Below are 16,308 nucleotides of genomic sequence, written 5' to 3'. Positions count from 1 at the left end.
GGGGAGGCAGCTCCAGGAGAGACATTGCCTGCCTGAAAAACACTCCACTACCCAATGTTTCTTCTGGGGCAGTGTGACCCTAGGCAGGGGTATGGCATAAGAGATCCAATGTTGCCCAGAAAATGAGAACCTGCTCCTTTTGCAGTCAGTGGGAGCAGGGCAAGGCTGATACATTACTGACACTGGCAAGGACCTATTCTCAGGTGGCTGATTATGGTTCAGAGAGAGATGTAGGATGAACGTCACCCCGTGCACACAGGCCTAGCTATAGACCTCCCAGAGTCCTGTTTCTGCAGCTGCCACGTGGGAATAATCTAGAGACTCGTCTACCAGTCAGCATGGCCCCAAGACTGTGTGTGGCCTTACTGTTCTGTAGCCTCATAATTGCTGGATACGGTGGGGTGTATTTAATCTGCTTGGCATAGCAATGTTATCACTATGCTGTGATAGTGGCACTCGGCCTGCTTTGGCACTCGGCCTGCTTTGTTTGTACCCCTACCAACAAAGCATGAAAAGTGCACAGTTAAATGAGGCTGAGAATTCATAGGAAAGATTCCTCCCAGACGGGTTTTACAGTAAGGCTTGATTGTGCGAAATCAGCCTCCTGGTTGTGGTCGACCACAGCATGCTGGCCAAATGGCAGGTATCATTTAACAATAGAAGAGTTAAGAATAGATGAACCATTGCCTCGGGGTGGCTGCTATCTGAATTAAAGAAGTGCCGTTATTGCAGAAAACATCCATTCTGTTCCTGGTTGGAAAAAAAATGGTATCACAGGCAAAACAACGGGCAATTTGCAAAACATTTCTGGTGTGGCTGAGACTGCATTTTTCACTGGAAAAAAAGTTTTGGTTGAAAAATTTCCCTGAGCTCTACTTAAGAATATAAGAACGGCCAGACTGCGTCAGACCAAAGTCCCATCTAGCCCAGTATCCTGTCTTCCGACAGTGAACAATGCTAGGTGTCCCAGAGGAAATGAACAGAACAGGTGATCATCATCCTGTCGCTCATTCCCAGCTTCTGGCAAACAGAGGCTAGGGACATCATCCCTACCCATCCTGGCTAATAACCATTGATGGACCGATCCTCCACAATCTTATCTAGTTCTTTTTTCAACTCTGTTATAGTCTTGGCCTTCATAACATCCTCTGGCAAAGAGTTCCACAGGTTGACTGCGCATCGTGTGAATACTTCCTTTTGTTACTTATCGTCAGGTGCAAGCTTATTATTTGTATTATGCAGTGCTGCCAACCCAACATGACCAAGGTGTCTGGCTCCCCCAAAACCATTTGAATAGCTTAAAAATCATGAGTTTAAAAACAATAATAGAAGTGGGGCTCTTTTTGCTTGCCTGCCAGGTTGTTTGCAATTGTAGGGTGCACTCTGGTCACATTGTCAAGCTATCCAAGCAACCACATGGGCTAGAAATTTGATTTTTGTTTTGTTTTTGTTTAAGAAAAGCTGAGATTCTCATATACAGACACACACACACACCCTGACTAGCCACTTTGTTGCCAGGTATAACATAGACCAGAACAGCAGCTGGGAACTTGAGTGTGGTTATGTGAGGAATAGGCCTCATTCAGGGCACCTGTTGTGCAAATATGAATGGCACTGGAATTACAAGCATCCAGGTGGGCTGCTGCAGGCAGCCAACACGGAGACCAGGCCTCTTGCCTTACCTTCTTGCTGCTCCCTTTGCTGGCTTGAAGGATCAACAGAGTTACAGGGAACGAGGTGAGGAGAAGGTGACTCTTCCTTCCCTAGATTTCCACAGGCTTCTCAGAATCCACCCCATATGCCCAGCAGCCCCAGCCCCTCCTGGGACTGCCCAGACTCCTGCTCATACAACCTCGTGAAGGGGCCTTGAACATTCCCGAGGGGACACGGCCAACCGCCTACCCAGGGAAATCAGCATGCCCTCAGATACCCTCCCTTCCTAGGGGACACAACACCCTCTCAACCAGGGCACAAAACACCCCCTCAGGTACCCTCCTGCCCCCGGGGACACAACCTGCTCTCCTCAGGGGACACAACACCCCCTTAGACATCTCATACCCCTGGCACACCCTATACCCGCCCCAAGGACATAATACCCTGTCAGACACAGACAACACCCTCCCAGAGGACTCCACCCCCTCAACCTTCCCCCAGAAGCCTCCCAACCAACACCCAGGAGACCCAATACCCCGTTGAACACAGCCAGCTACTATTCTCTAAAGGAATCAATACCCTCTCTAGTGTACCTCACTATCCCTGGGGGACTCAGAGCTCCCCATAGGCACAGCCCACACGCTGCCCTACCCCAGGACACCCAATTTTCCTCAGGCACACCCAACCCTCCTCAGTCCCCCACCCCACATGTTCAGTCATGTCCAACACCGCCAAGGGCAACAAATGTCCCTGGAGAAGCATCTCAAAGCTTGGTAGCTACGTTTAGGCTCCAACACCTCAGATAATGTACGTATCAGCTGGAAATAATGTAAAACTATTTAATTTGATTAGCTTTTACTAAGGAACCTGCCAATCCTGTCTTCAGTCCTGCTACCCTACATTCCCTATGTTCATTTCAGCATGCCCTGTAGCCATTCATTATAACCACTAGAGGTCAGACATGAAACAGACCACCACCAGGCTCTTGAATGAACTCACACAGGGAAATGTTGAAAGACAGGAACACCCTGTCACTTATGGGCAAACACTTTCACAAACTGATCGCTCCATAGCCAACCTTTCAGTCCTTGTCCTCAAAGGAAACCTGCACAACATCCTCAAAAGATGAACTTGGGAGCTTAAATTCATAATTTTGCTAGACCCAAAAAATCACGATCTTAATACAGATGTTGGATTTATGGCTTATTACAACTATCTATCTATCTATCTATCCCCAGACACCCCATCTAGCCAGTTAGCTAGCTAGCTAGGGATCTCTCTATTTATCAGGCACTTATCCGGGTGCTATTAATGTGCTTCTCAGCACCTGATGGGTTTCCCATCTTTTCTTACCGCTATTAGATTACCCTTACATTTTCCAAAGGCCAATGAGTTCTATGAGTGACTAACTCATTAGAACTGAATTTTTTTTCAAGTGTCTCGATAAGGAGACGTGCCTAGTTGCCTAATTTAGACTTCAAAACTGGAAATCACGACTGCAAGCGTTGATCTGCTATGTCAGTTTATTGGAAAAACAGAATAAAACCAAGGAAAATGGAACAAAACAGGCCTGATGGCAGGAAATTACGAACAAGATACAATCTGCACATCAGTGGTTTGTCCTTTGCAAACAGTCATGTAGTGGTGAACTGGTGCAGTTAGCTAATAATACAGAATACACTGTAGGAGCTGAAAAATGATAGATCCTTATATTCAAAGTTGGTTCATACTCATTTGAGGAAAGGCACTGAACAGTGAGACTCTGAGAACTTCCCAGTATCACTGAGACCTTCTTTGGAGCCACATATCTTCACAAATGATTTGATCCCTTACTACATACAGCATCCTAACAATATACCCCAATCAAATGGGCTTACAATGACAGATAAGCTAGACCTCAGTAACCCAGGAGGAGAAGGAAAATGTCAGGAGAGCAGTTTTGTAAAACTAAAGCTCAGGCAGCTGCCTCAGAACAGAAATTAAAAATGCTTCATGCAGCAAGCAATGGAGCATGAGCTGTAATCTTTAAAATCCCCTAACGACGTTAGTGCTGGTAGCAGGTATTGCTGCCACTAGGCAGTGAAGTGAGGACTTTCTAGAGCTCTCTTTTAATATTTTGTTCTGTAGGAGCTGGTAGTTGACACACATTTGACCTTGGAGCTCCTTCCGCTGCGAGTGCTGTATCCACCGGTAGGAACACACGGTGCACATACATCTCCCAAATTTGCGACGATGCTTCTTCCAATCCTAGCGTCGCACATGCCTCCACTGCTAAGAACACCTCCTGTTTTGAGTAGTGTTCTGCTGCTGGACGAATAGCTGCCTCCAAAGCAGGGGTCGCCGTCACACACAACCCCCCCTTGGGATCTGCACACAGCTGCAAATAAAAAAGCAAGAGGTTGTAGCTCAGTTTATGACTTTTCCTGCAAAAGATGAATCCCATAGGATTTCTAAGAAGGAAAATACTCCTGGTACTTACAAATATTGACGGGGCAAACACCTTCTCCACACAACCTATTAGAAGAGGAAAATGAAGAAAGGTTTAAAATGTAAGAAACAGGGGTTGCCAGAAGCTGGGAATTGGGCAACGGGGGATGGATCACGTGATGATTCCCTGTTCTGTTCATTCCCTCTGAAGCACCTAGCACTGGCCACTGTCAGAAGACAGGATACTGGGCTAGATAGACCTTTTGTCTGACTCAGTATGGCCGTTCTTATGTTTTAGCTACCTGCTTATTATCATTACTTATGTCATTAATTAGCTGCAAGCCTTGAGATCAGTTGATGTCTGCAGCAGACTCGGACTGTGGTTTGGAAATATTTGATTTGACTGTCCAATACACACAAACATTGTTAATTTTTTTCCTGATAGGCCCCAACCCTGCCCATGGGCAGCACTTACTCATGCCAGTAGACCTATTGGGTAAATTTATCAAAAGTGCATAAATGCATTAGGATCCGAAGTGCTATTAAGGTGACCAGAGAGCAAGTGTGAAAAATCAGGGCAGGGGATCGGGGTAATAGGCGCCTGTAGAAGAAAAACCCACAAATATCAGGAATGTGCCTATAAAAGTGAGACATCTGGTCACCTTATGTGCTATTGACTTCAAAAGGGATCTAACGTTGTAAGTAGAGCTGTGCAAATAACTGATTTCCTGAGTTAATGACCGAACTGAGGAAACAAAAATAGTGAAAAGTCATTTCAGATGGGAAAAAAAATCAAACCCTTTCGTTTCAAAGGTGTCAAAATGAAACTTTTTACTTTTGGTCTCTTGGAGTTTTTTAAATGTAATAATTCGGTGAATTCATAAAATGCTTCAATGGATTTGAATCTGCATTTTTTTCATTGGAAAAAAGTTTCAGCTGAATTCCCCCCACTGTTCGCAATGATATGACTTGCAAGTACATGGACTATAACTTGAAGAAAGGGTTGCAGTATTGGACCCTTTGTTTTTGACAAGCATTTTAAATGAATTGTTATTCTTCCCTGATCAGTGATTTGCAGGATTGTGCTATGAACCCACCTGCTCTCCTCTCCTTCCAGCAGCTTCCTGTAGGTGGCGATCTCGATATCCAGGGCCAGCTTGACATTCATCAGCTCCTGGTACTCCCGCAGTTGGCAGGCCAGGTCCTGCTTGGCTTTCGTTAGCGCAGCCTCCAGGTCGGCCAGTTTACACTTGGCATCTTTGAGAGCCCTCTCTCCCCGTTCCTCAGCTTCTGCTATGGCTCCTTCCATTTTGCATCGCTGCAGAGGCGGGAGATAAATGCATTTCGTGTGACTCATTTGAAGAGACTCTTTTTGATGGCCTCTCATTTGTTACAAATTGAAGGCTCAAATTTTGGATTCGGGCTGCAAAACTGATCAGGCTGAGGGATGCTTTAATAAAGCAATATCCATGTCTACGCTTTTGAACTAGACTGTGAACTTCTTCTGGCAAGTCTGCATGAATCTGGCTGCCCTTCCGGTAGACTATGAGGAGCGGAGACACCTTCTCAGAAATGTCTTCTGACTTCCTCTTAATAGCGTTCACCGTTATTACAGTACAGCCTAAGCACTGGACAGACACATCACAAAGAAGACAGCCTGGGCCCCGGAGAGCTCACTTTCCAGGTGTCAGACAGGGATGCCTCAAGCAGACAAAACAGACAAAGGCAGCAGAGGATGAAACTAGTTTAGAAGAGATGTGGAAGGCTTGGCTCATGGCTGGTCTAGCAATGCTTGACAAGCAAGACTGGTAGGCACTATGGCAGAGGAAACATGATGCCGCTTGACTTCTACTCTCTCAGAAACCACGCTCACAGGGTAAAAGTCCTGTTCTAGACAGGATTTTACACTGTCCTCCTCACCAGGTGATCCTAGGAGCCCCTCAACGCCGAGTGGCAGAGGGCCACTATACTGTAACCAGGGCCGGCTCTGGTTTTTTTTGCCGCCCCAAGCAAAAAAAAAAAAAGTGGGGCGGCCGGAGCCAGGGTGCAAGGGGACTCCCTGTGCTGCAGATGTGCCCCGGCTAGCAGTGGGGGAGGAGAGAGAGAGAGAAGGGGAGTGGCCAGGGCTTCAGCGGGGCGCTCGCCACGCGGTTCCGACTGCTGCCTCGCCTGCCAGGAGGGCTCCGCGCCACTCTGGTTGGCGGGGAGGGAAGGACGCAGGCTGCCCTGCCGAGCTTGCTACAGACCTGGCACCGGCTGGGACAGACGGAGCGCGCAGCCCGCTCCCAGCAGGGTGCTCCCCTTCTCCACACTGCTGCCCCCTACAGGGCGGCCGGATCGGCAACAAAACAAAACAAAACAAAAAAGCGGCCGTGCCGCCCTAGGACTGGGTGGAATGCTGCCCCGTAGAATCTGCCACCCCAAGCATGACCTTTCTCGGCTGGTGCCTGGAGCTGGCCCTGATTGTAACTCTCATCAGGCCTGACACACTTAACACACTGTTGTCAGAATATTTAGCTCAACAGTGCCTTGTAAGGTATCATAAAAACTGGAGTAATACTGCTCCTTGGAGTAAATTCACAACCACTTGGCAGCTGAGGGATGGAGGATTTCTCTCTCGTCAGCCTTTCCCTTGAGATACCTAGCACACAGCCTGGGGCACTGAGTCTCTAGATTTAGATCTTACAGGCTAGCTACCATGACATGGGCTCTGGTGGCAGACCCACTATTCTAGTTATATTGTTTTGCTTTATAAATGGCTTACCAGAGATAGGGCCATTGGTTGAGAGTTTCAAAGCTGACTAGAAGATTTAGGAGCACAACTTCCATTAATTTGAATGGGCTTTGAAAAACCCAGCCATTGATTCTGCTAGGGTCATTTATGTATTTATTTTTTCATTCATTTAAAGTTGGTTATGCGTCCAAAACGGTTAACTGGAGGTGGCCTCTTTTTGCTTAACTTTAGACTTCTGCTGAATGTGTCAGCTTCACAATACAGGTCTCTACCAGCTGAGTTAAGGAGTAACCCTGTTAGCTGGTAGCAGTAGTAAACTATTATCCTTTCATGGCTTAATCACTAGTCTAGTCACCAGCAGTTCTTCAGAACTGTCAAGTGGTGCAACCTAATTTGTAATTAAGATTTTTTTTTTTAACTGTTGGGCTGTTATAATGGGGCCGGTTTTGGTTACAGTGGGGAGGGATCGTTCAGTGGTTTGAGCATTAGCTTGCAAACCCCAGGATTGTGAGTTCAATCCTTGAGGGGGCCATTTAGGGAACTGGGGTAAAAATCTGTCTGGGGATTGGTCCTACTTTGAGCAAGGGGTTGGACTAGATGATCTCTTGAGGCCCCTTCCAGCCCTAATATTCTATTCAATTGAAATTGCAGCACAGGATTCTTTACATAACATTTGTGAGTTGTTATTGACACATTATACACACTAAGCCAGTGCATCACACTCACCTGTGCTTTAACATTTTCAAGTTCTCCATGCAGTCTCTGAATCACCCGGTTCAGCTCCATAATCTCATTCCTTGTGCTGTGCAGGTTGTCGCAGTGTTTGCTAGCGGTTACCTTCAGCTCCTCGTACTTAGGTGAGAGAGAAGATGCAATTATAATAAACAGGCCCGTTACAAAGCACCAAAAGCTGCAGTGTAACTATGATGAGCTACTCATGGGTCTCTGGCAGCGTTTGAATGCTATTTCTTGAGCACTAAAGCACAGACTTCTACTACTTGAGCTGAAAGAGGAGCTCCTTTAGAGGTTGGCTGTAGTAGACTATTGTCCTCTATGTGGGTAAAAGCTGAAGGTGCAACACAGATTGCGAAAACATGTTTCATAGCATTCTTGTCTGGCTAAGACTGGCCTATGGAGCAGGCACTGGGCTGGGCCTCAGGAAAACAGGCTTCCATTTTTGGCTCGCCACTGCTTTGCTGGATGACCTTGGGCAAGTCCCTTCCTTCTGTGTGTCTTTATTTTCCCATCTGTCAAATGGGGTAATGCTACTGACCCTCCTTTGTAAAACACTTTGAGATATATCAAAGAAAATGATAGGCATTAGAAGAAATTGGTATTATTATGATTACTGTTTATTATTAATTAAGTATTATTTTATTACTAAGAGAAGGAACCCAAGTTTTAAAAAGTGCCTTAAATCTGAATGAGAAGTTATAATATTTCCATAAAACCAGATCCTCTGCAGATATAAACTGGGCAGGTTTACACTACAGCCGGAATCGATGCTTTGAGATCGATCCACAGGCAGTCGATTTAGCGAGTCTAGTGAAGACTCACCAAATTGACAACAGATCGCTCTCCAGTCCAACCCTGTACTCTACTCCCGACGAGAAGAGTAAGGTAAGTTGACTGGAGAAACTCCTGCGGTGTAGACCCCTCAGTAACTCGACCTAAGGTACATCGACTCCAACTACGTTATTCACATAGCTGGAGTTGCGTAGCATAGGTTGACCTAAGGCGGTAGTGTAGACATAGCCTGTCCGGCATTTCATGCATCTCTTGAATTACGAAAAGCCAGTTTCCTGTCTGTATGCACTCGCATTCATGTGACTCGAACTATTTCTTTGATGAGATCAGTGTCAGAGCCATCCATAATCCCTTTCTCTCTGTGGTGACCCACCTTGCACTGGTACCAGGACTCTGCCTCAGTTCGGCTCCTGTTGGCGATGTCCTCGTACTGAGCTTTGACATCAGCAATGATGTCATCCATGTTCAGGCCTCGGCTGTTGTCCATTTGCACAATAACGGAGGTGTCCAAAATGGATGCTTGGAGGTAAGCAATTTCCTGCAGGAGACATTAAATTCATTAGTTGTTTGTGTGGTAAGATGTTGCTAGATGTTTGGCTGTGTGTGTGTGTGTTCCCTCTCTGTGCCGCCCCAGCCCTGCACAGACAGCTGGCACAGCAGACCTCGAGCGAACCGCACAATGACAACAGGATCCGTTAAGGAACGAAGGCATACAACCAGGTCTATTGTCGACGAAGCATGGTATTAGCATCCCGGAGACTTTACTGGACCACTAATACATGTATGCCGATAACAATGGACATGCTCAGTGAACGGCAGGATTTTCTGTTCCTCCCTGGGCCAGACAAAGATACTCCCTCTGAGATACATCTTTATATCCCGATACAAACAAGTTAGGGACTACTCCCTCACATAATTAGATACTGCCCCCTGAGGTGGCTAGTTATCACTCATCTCCTTGTACATGTTGGTTCTATCAAAATTATGTACTGTCATCCTGACCTTATCTTTTGGGAGAGGTCAGTGTGTTCCTGTTATCCTCAGGGAATGTTTTCGTACCATCCTTGATATTGGGGTGATCTGGTACCACACTGATATCGGGATGTGTTTGCATGAGTGCTCGGTGATCAGCCCTACTTAGGAATGTGTATTTCTGCAATATCAGCCCTGTTCTTGCCAGATTCTGTGCACTTGCACGCTGGCAGAGCCAGACCTTTGCTCACAGCCTGCCAGTTGCTAACTTTGCTTTATATCAGCAAAGCTTGCCCATTGCTTCAGCTCACGCCTCGTACCAGACCAGGGCTTATATTTTAGGCTCTCTTTCGACTATAGTTTGCTTCTAAGGTACTTTCCTGGCTTTGTTCCTCTGTTCACAGATAACAAGATACTTTCTACATATTTTGCAATTTCAGGTTTAATCCAAAATGGAGGAGAGGGATTTTTTTATTTGAATGCACCTGGTTTTCAGTTAAATGTGTCCATTAACCTCTTTTTCCAGGAAGGCTGGCTGAGGCCATGGCTACATTGTGGGCGCTACAGCACTGAAGCTATGTCCCAATAATGTAAGCCCAACAGAAGGTGTCTGTCTGTCACTGTAGGAACTCCTCCGCCCGGTGCGATGGGAGCTACGTTGGTGGAAGTTTTCTTCCATTGACCTTTGCATCTACACCAGGCTGTGGTCGCAGGGGTGTGGATTTTCACATCCCTGAATGCTGTAGCTATGTCAACCAAAAGTGTAGACCAGGCCTGAGGTAGATGCCTTCTTCTTTCACTTGTGTAAACAAGGAAGGACGCCTCTGAAATCAGTGGAGCTAAGCTGGTGTCAGTGTAGAGCAAGGCAAAGAAGAAACTGGCCCTAAGGGCTTAGCAGTGGAAAGAGGCTTTAAAACGAGTGCAAATGCTGTCCAGGGCCAGCTTTAGGCCGATTCCCCAGAATCGGGCCCCACGCCTAAGAGGGCCCCTTAGGCGCCTTTTTAATTTTTAATTTTTTTTACTCACCCAGTGGGGATCCGGGTCTTTGGTGGCACTTTGGCGGCAGAGAGCGTCCTTCACTCGCTCCAGGTCTTCGGCGGCATTTCGGCAGCGGGAGGTCTGTGGAAGACCCAGAGCGAGGGAAGGACCCCCCGCCTCCGAAGTGCCACCGAAGACCTGGACTGCTGCTGGGTATTCAAATCGGGCCCTCAGTTCCTAAAGCTGGCCCTGATGCCACCCCACTGTAAATGACTGTCGGTCTCCTTTACACTACCAGAGCAGTGTAAGAAAGCCCAGAGTGTAAATGAAAATCAGGTCCTAAGGCCCTGATCTTCAAAGGTAGCCAGGCACCTAAATCCCACTGATTTCAAAGAGAGTTAGGCACTGAAATACCTTTGAGGATCTGGGCCTGTGGGTCTTACCAAAGATCACGCCTTCAGATATAGATTCAGCTGACTGACAGGGCCAGATCCTCAGCTGAGGTAAATGGTCACATTCAAATGTGCCCATTCACACCAACAGGACCCTTCGTCCTTTTCCTTCCTCTACCAGATCACCTGCCACCAGGCGTTATTATTCCCTTCAGGTGGGGTTTTCAAAGGGATTTCCAAATTTCAATTCCCTGCCATTGCAGGGGTGTCAGGCACTCATGCATCTTGGTCCCTCCTGTCCCCTGCTTGTGATCGACAGTAGTTTAGTCTTCTCGGGGCTGTAATACTTTAACCTTATCCAGGTTATTGGGCCCTGTGTTGGGGAAGCCGGGTAGAGTTTAAAGTGACCAGACAGCAAGTGTGAAAAATTGGGATGGGAGTGCTGGGAGGGGTAATAGCAGCCTATATAAGAAAAAGACCCCAAAATTGGGACTGTCCCTATAAAATCAGGGCATCTGCTCACCCTAGTAGAGTTGAGTGGCCTGTGTTGCGCAGGAGGCCTGACTAGATGACCTGGTGGTCCCTTCTGGCTGTAAACGCTCTGATCCTTAGACTAAGGGAGTCTGGCACCAAACTTCCCATTAATTTCTCCAGCAGGAGTTGCGGGGGTTAACTCCCATAAAGCCCTTTGGAAAATACCAGCATTCATTGTTTTCTTCTCCTCATAAAAACCTGATTAGGGTAAGAAATGTCATTACCTCGTCATACACGCGTCTCAGGAAGGTGATCTCGTCTATGAGGGATTCCACTTTGACTTCTAGTTCTGCCTTGTTCATGTAAGCACAGTCCACATCCTGCAGAGAATCGGAAATACGGTGAGAGAATTTCCAATTGATTATAAGACATTTCTGTTAATTCTAGAACAAAATCGGGTTAATAACTCCATCACCTGGATTGTCACTTCTAAGCAGTTTAATGTTTCCATACGATTTCATTCTTTCCAGCTTTATATTTTTAAATGCAAAATAATCAATATACAGGAGAAGATAAACAGGTCATCTCTATAGACCAGCCTAATGGTCTGTTGTATCGACAGCTAGAATGACCAAACCAGGATAAAGCTAGGTTTTAAAAGGCTCAAAGAGCATCTAACTCCCACCGGAGTTTTCAGAATTGCCAATGAATCAATAATCTCGTTATTCATACTGCTCTAGTGCTGAGCACTTTTGAAAATCTGGCCCTAAATGTCTCTGATAAGGAAACATGCATCCTCAAAAGCTCTAATGGGCAAAGACCATAGGATAATATTTTCAAAACACTTGAGTGATTTAGAAGCACATGCATCATTTTCATAAGTAACTCAGGCAACTAGGAATCTAAATCCTATGACTTTCAGTGAGACTAAGGGCTAGATTTTCAAATGTATTTAGATACCTGGAGATGCAGACAGATACCTAGCAGGATTTTCAAAAGAATCTAAGTGAGTTTGATGAGAGCAACACCCATGGGAGTTAAGTGCCTAAGTATCTTTAAAAATATTAGTCTCCAGTGTCACATATGCATTTTTGAATTTTTTCACCTCTAACCATCATTTCACAAAGTATTATTTCAGGGAGTTAAAAATGGCAAAATAAAGTGATTTTTTTTTGTTACATTTTTCAGGAACAAATGTTTGGAATTTCAAAAAATTTCAACCTGCTCCAATTTTTGTAAGTATGAATTTAGCATTGTTTTTCCTTCAGATGAGTTAAAAATCACTATATGCCATCAGTGTTCTATTAAAACCTGGGCAGCAGGTGTTTGATAAGGTTGTAGCTTATCTGCGCATTGCTCACCTTCTTAAGTACTACAAACTCATTCTCAGCACAGGTTCGAAGATTGCATTCCTCTTCATACCTAAGGGGGAAAGAGGATTATTTTTTGTTTAGCTAAGAAAAAAAAATATCTTGCTGGATTGTAGAATTCCAGAACAACTGCAGATGACTCTGTGCACTCAGTCACAGTTGATGTACCGTGTGTTGTACGTCCCTTATGGTGTATGTATGCAGAATTTGATATTTTTTGTCATTTCAACAAATGATGTTGATATTTATTTTAAAATTTATATTGATTTAAATATTCACAATTGTGAAAAATTATAGGCTTTAAGCATTTTTTTATTGTTAAAATTTCACAGTTGCAGGAAATTATAGGGGACTCAGAGAATGGGGGATCAGACAGAAATTATTTAATGACAGTAGCTGTTAAGGTTCAAAAACCAAAAAGATTTAGCATCACTAAAAACAAATTGTCACCACTGCATGTCAAAATGTACAAAGTAAATATAATTAAATCAACCTCTAACGAGGTCTGAAGCAGCATTTCTCTTACTTTGCCGACATGGGAATATTTTTTCATCTGTTTGTGTGTGTGTGTGGTGAAATTGACATTTACTGACATTTACTGATAAAAATCTAATCCTTCCAAGCCTAGTTGTATGTACTCACATTTGCAGTATCTGCCAAGATCTCTACTTAACTGAAATGTTGTAAAGTTCTCTGCAAGCAGATTGTTTAATGAATAGTGTAAACTCATAATTGGTGTAATGTGTAGCTCTCCCTAAGTGATAATGTCCTAGTATATTATTATTTATTACTTGTATCCCAGTAGAACCTAGGAAGCCCATGGAGAAATATTACATTGTGCCAGGTGCTGTAGTAGGGTTGCCAGCCCTCCAATTGAAGATTATGTCATGTGATGAAACTTCCAGGAATACATCCAACCAAAATTGGCAACCCTGTGCTGTAGCTATAATATACTTGTTGAATAAATAACACATTTACAAATTTACTGCCTAGAGGTAGCACCGAAGGCCAAGATTTTCAGTAGTGACGAGGGATAGATAACAAAACAGAGAATATCAAAATGCCACTATATAAATCCATGGTATTCCCACACCTTGAATATTGTGTGCGGTTCTGGTCATCTCGCCTCAAAAAAGATATATTAAAATTGGAAAAAGTATGGAGAATGGCAACAAAAATGATTCGGGGTATGGAAGAGCTTCCATGTGAGGAGAGACTAAACAGACTAGGACTTTTCAGCTTACTAAGTGGGGATTTGATAGAGGTGTATAAAATCATGAATGGTGTGGAAAAAGTGAATAAGTAAGAGGTATTTGCTCCTTCCCATAACACAAGAACCTACGGTCACCCAGTGAAATTAATAGGCAAACAAAAATAAACAATAAGAAGTACTTCCTCACACAGTCAACTTGTGGAACTTGTTGCCAGGGGATGCTGTGAAGGCCAAAAGTATAACAGAGTTCAAAAAAGAATTAGCTAAGTTGACAGAGGATAGGTCCATCAACGACTAGTAACCAAGATGGTCAGGGACACAACGCCATGCTCTGAGTGTCCCTAAACCTTTGAATGCCAGAAGCTGGGACTGAAGGACAGCAAATGGATCACTCAATAATTACACTGGTCTGTTATTTTCCTCTGAAGCATCTGGTACCAGCCACTGTTGGAAGACAGGATACTGGGCTAGATGGACCATTGGTCTGACCCAGTATGGCCGTTCTTATGTTCTTATGATTTCTGAGCACTCAGGAGCTTTGAAAAGCTGGGCAGTTACTTAGTTAGTCAAGATATATCTGAAACTGCCTACCTACAGGCAGAAGCTTCTCCACCCTCTCGAATAGTGGTGAGTCAACAATGCATGCAGCTATGTACATGTTTGGAGACATTTAGTTTAACAATCTATTATTAAACTGCATCTTTTCACACTTACTTTCTCTTGTAATCCTCCAAAATGTCCTTCATGTTGTTCAGTTCTGTCTCCAGATTAGCTCGGTCACATCCCAGGTTCTCCAGCTTCTTCTTCAAGTTACCGATATAAGCTTCAAACATGGGCTCCATGTTATTCTGGTAGGGTTTTTGCTCCCGCAAAAAGCTCCATTTGGTCTCCAACACCTTGTTCTGCTGCTCCAGGAATCGGACCTGAATTCCAAGAGGAAGAAAGTTCACTTTTGAAGCTTTCAAAACATATCAATGCGTTAGACTGGTAACAAAAAGGCGCCAACAGTTCAAACAAGGAATTAATTCAAGGAACTTTCAGGGCTTGGATTGTACAGAGGTCAGGCTAGAAGATCACTGTGGTCCCTTCTGGCTTTATAATCGATGAAATCGTTCATATTACTGCCAGAATGGGTTCCCCGGCATCAGCAACATGCGAAACAAAAGACGTGAGTCATGTACATGTTTTCAGAAGAACGGAGATAACAGAAATGTAAAATTCGGAGGTCATCTCTTCATAATGAGGTTATTCAGAAGCATACTGTTAAACATGAGAAATGGATGGAGCAGTTACAGAGAAAGCAAAGCGTACCTCTGGTTTATACTATTTGTGGATGAAACAGCGCAGATCCTAGACTGTCTCTGACACCAGTGTAAATCAGAAGTAACACCACTGAAATCAACACTTAAACTGGTGTAGGAGAAAAATAAGGGGCTTTCTGACTATAACATTAGAAACTTGGAGCCCGATTCTCAGTTACAGTAAAACCACTTTATCCCACTCTGATAGTGTATTTATTTCCCCCATTAAGGCCCTTTTGCACTGCTGGAGTGACATAAAATGGCTACAATGTGAATGAGAATCAGACGCTTACTGTAATTTTAGGGTGAGATTTGGGAGCTCCAAATCCCTTAGACATTTTGGACAGCTAAAAACTGTAGAAAATCTCAGGTTTCATCTCCGAAATGTCTGCGCGAGTTGTGTCTGACATTCCTATGGCAAACTGCCAGCGAAGAGTGTGATCTCCCATCTCACCTTGTCAATGAAAGAAGCGAATTTGTTGTTGAGGCACTTGATCTGCTCCTTCTCCTGATATTTCACCGACTGAACATTGGGGTCGATCTCCAGGTTGAGAGGTTGGAGCAGGAGCGGGTTGACTTGGACGGGTGTGATAGTGGGTGGACAAGGCCCACGGATCCCACCCACTCTGTAGCCAAAGCCAGCACCTCCATAGTCATATGCAAGACCAGCATTCCCATACCCATATCTTGCAGAACGACAGCTACCAACAGCCATTCTGGGTTTGCTGGAGGCTACGCCACTGAGACTTCTGCTACCAAAGTATCCTAGTCCTCTATAGCCCACGCCACCACCTCCCCGAGATGAGACCGTACTGAAGCTGTATTGCTTTATGCTTCTTGGTATGACAGCTGAGCAAGAACTGAAACTCTGGACACCACCACCTCCAGAGCTAATGCGATAGGATCGGCAAGACATTATGGCTGATTAGAGGAGGAATGAAGGCAGATGGCAAAGCTAAGAAATGCTTGAGCAGGGCAGCAGAGTGAAAAGCAGCCAAGCTTGGATCCCTCTGAAATCAGAACCGATGCTTTCACCTTTTTATCTCTTAGGAGAACGGGCCTTGGCTGGATAATGATGAGGTTTATGAGCTTGGGGTGTTAGCCCCACTGCACATTTTGGTGAGCAACAACTCGAACTATACTTAAACACACCTATCATAAGTTATAGGAGACGGTCTAGTTTCATTGCAGGGAATCCCAGCTCTATAAAAACTGTGCTTGCAAAACTCCCTTTTTTATAGTAGGGATTAAAGAGAAGCAAAAGCCA

General features: G+C 44.7%; 1 protein-coding gene across 1 annotated transcript; it reads right to left on the bottom strand.

The window, feature by feature from the left end:
* Positions 1 to 3,761: 3,761 nt before the first annotated feature.
* Positions 3,762 to 15,957, bottom strand: LOC127035451 (keratin, type II cytoskeletal cochleal-like). Its single transcript, XM_050925346.1, has 9 exons — positions 15,496 to 15,957; positions 14,455 to 14,663; positions 12,519 to 12,579; positions 11,442 to 11,537; positions 8,715 to 8,879; positions 7,541 to 7,666; positions 5,178 to 5,398; positions 4,133 to 4,167; positions 3,762 to 4,030 (listed from the first exon to the last, which is right to left on the bottom strand). The coding sequence occupies exons 1-9, from the start codon at positions 15,955 to 15,957 to the stop codon at positions 3,762 to 3,764; spliced, it is 1,644 nt and encodes a 547-aa protein (XP_050781303.1).
* Positions 15,958 to 16,308: the final 351 nt, after the last annotated feature.

The sequence above is a fragment of the Gopherus flavomarginatus genome, chromosome 16 (assembly GCF_025201925.1).
Source record: "Gopherus flavomarginatus isolate rGopFla2 chromosome 16, rGopFla2.mat.asm, whole genome shotgun sequence".
Lineage (NCBI taxonomy): Eukaryota > Metazoa > Chordata > Testudines > Testudinidae > Gopherus > Gopherus flavomarginatus.
Note: the sequence above shows the minus strand (reverse complement) of the source record. Positions and strands in the feature narration are given on the sequence as shown.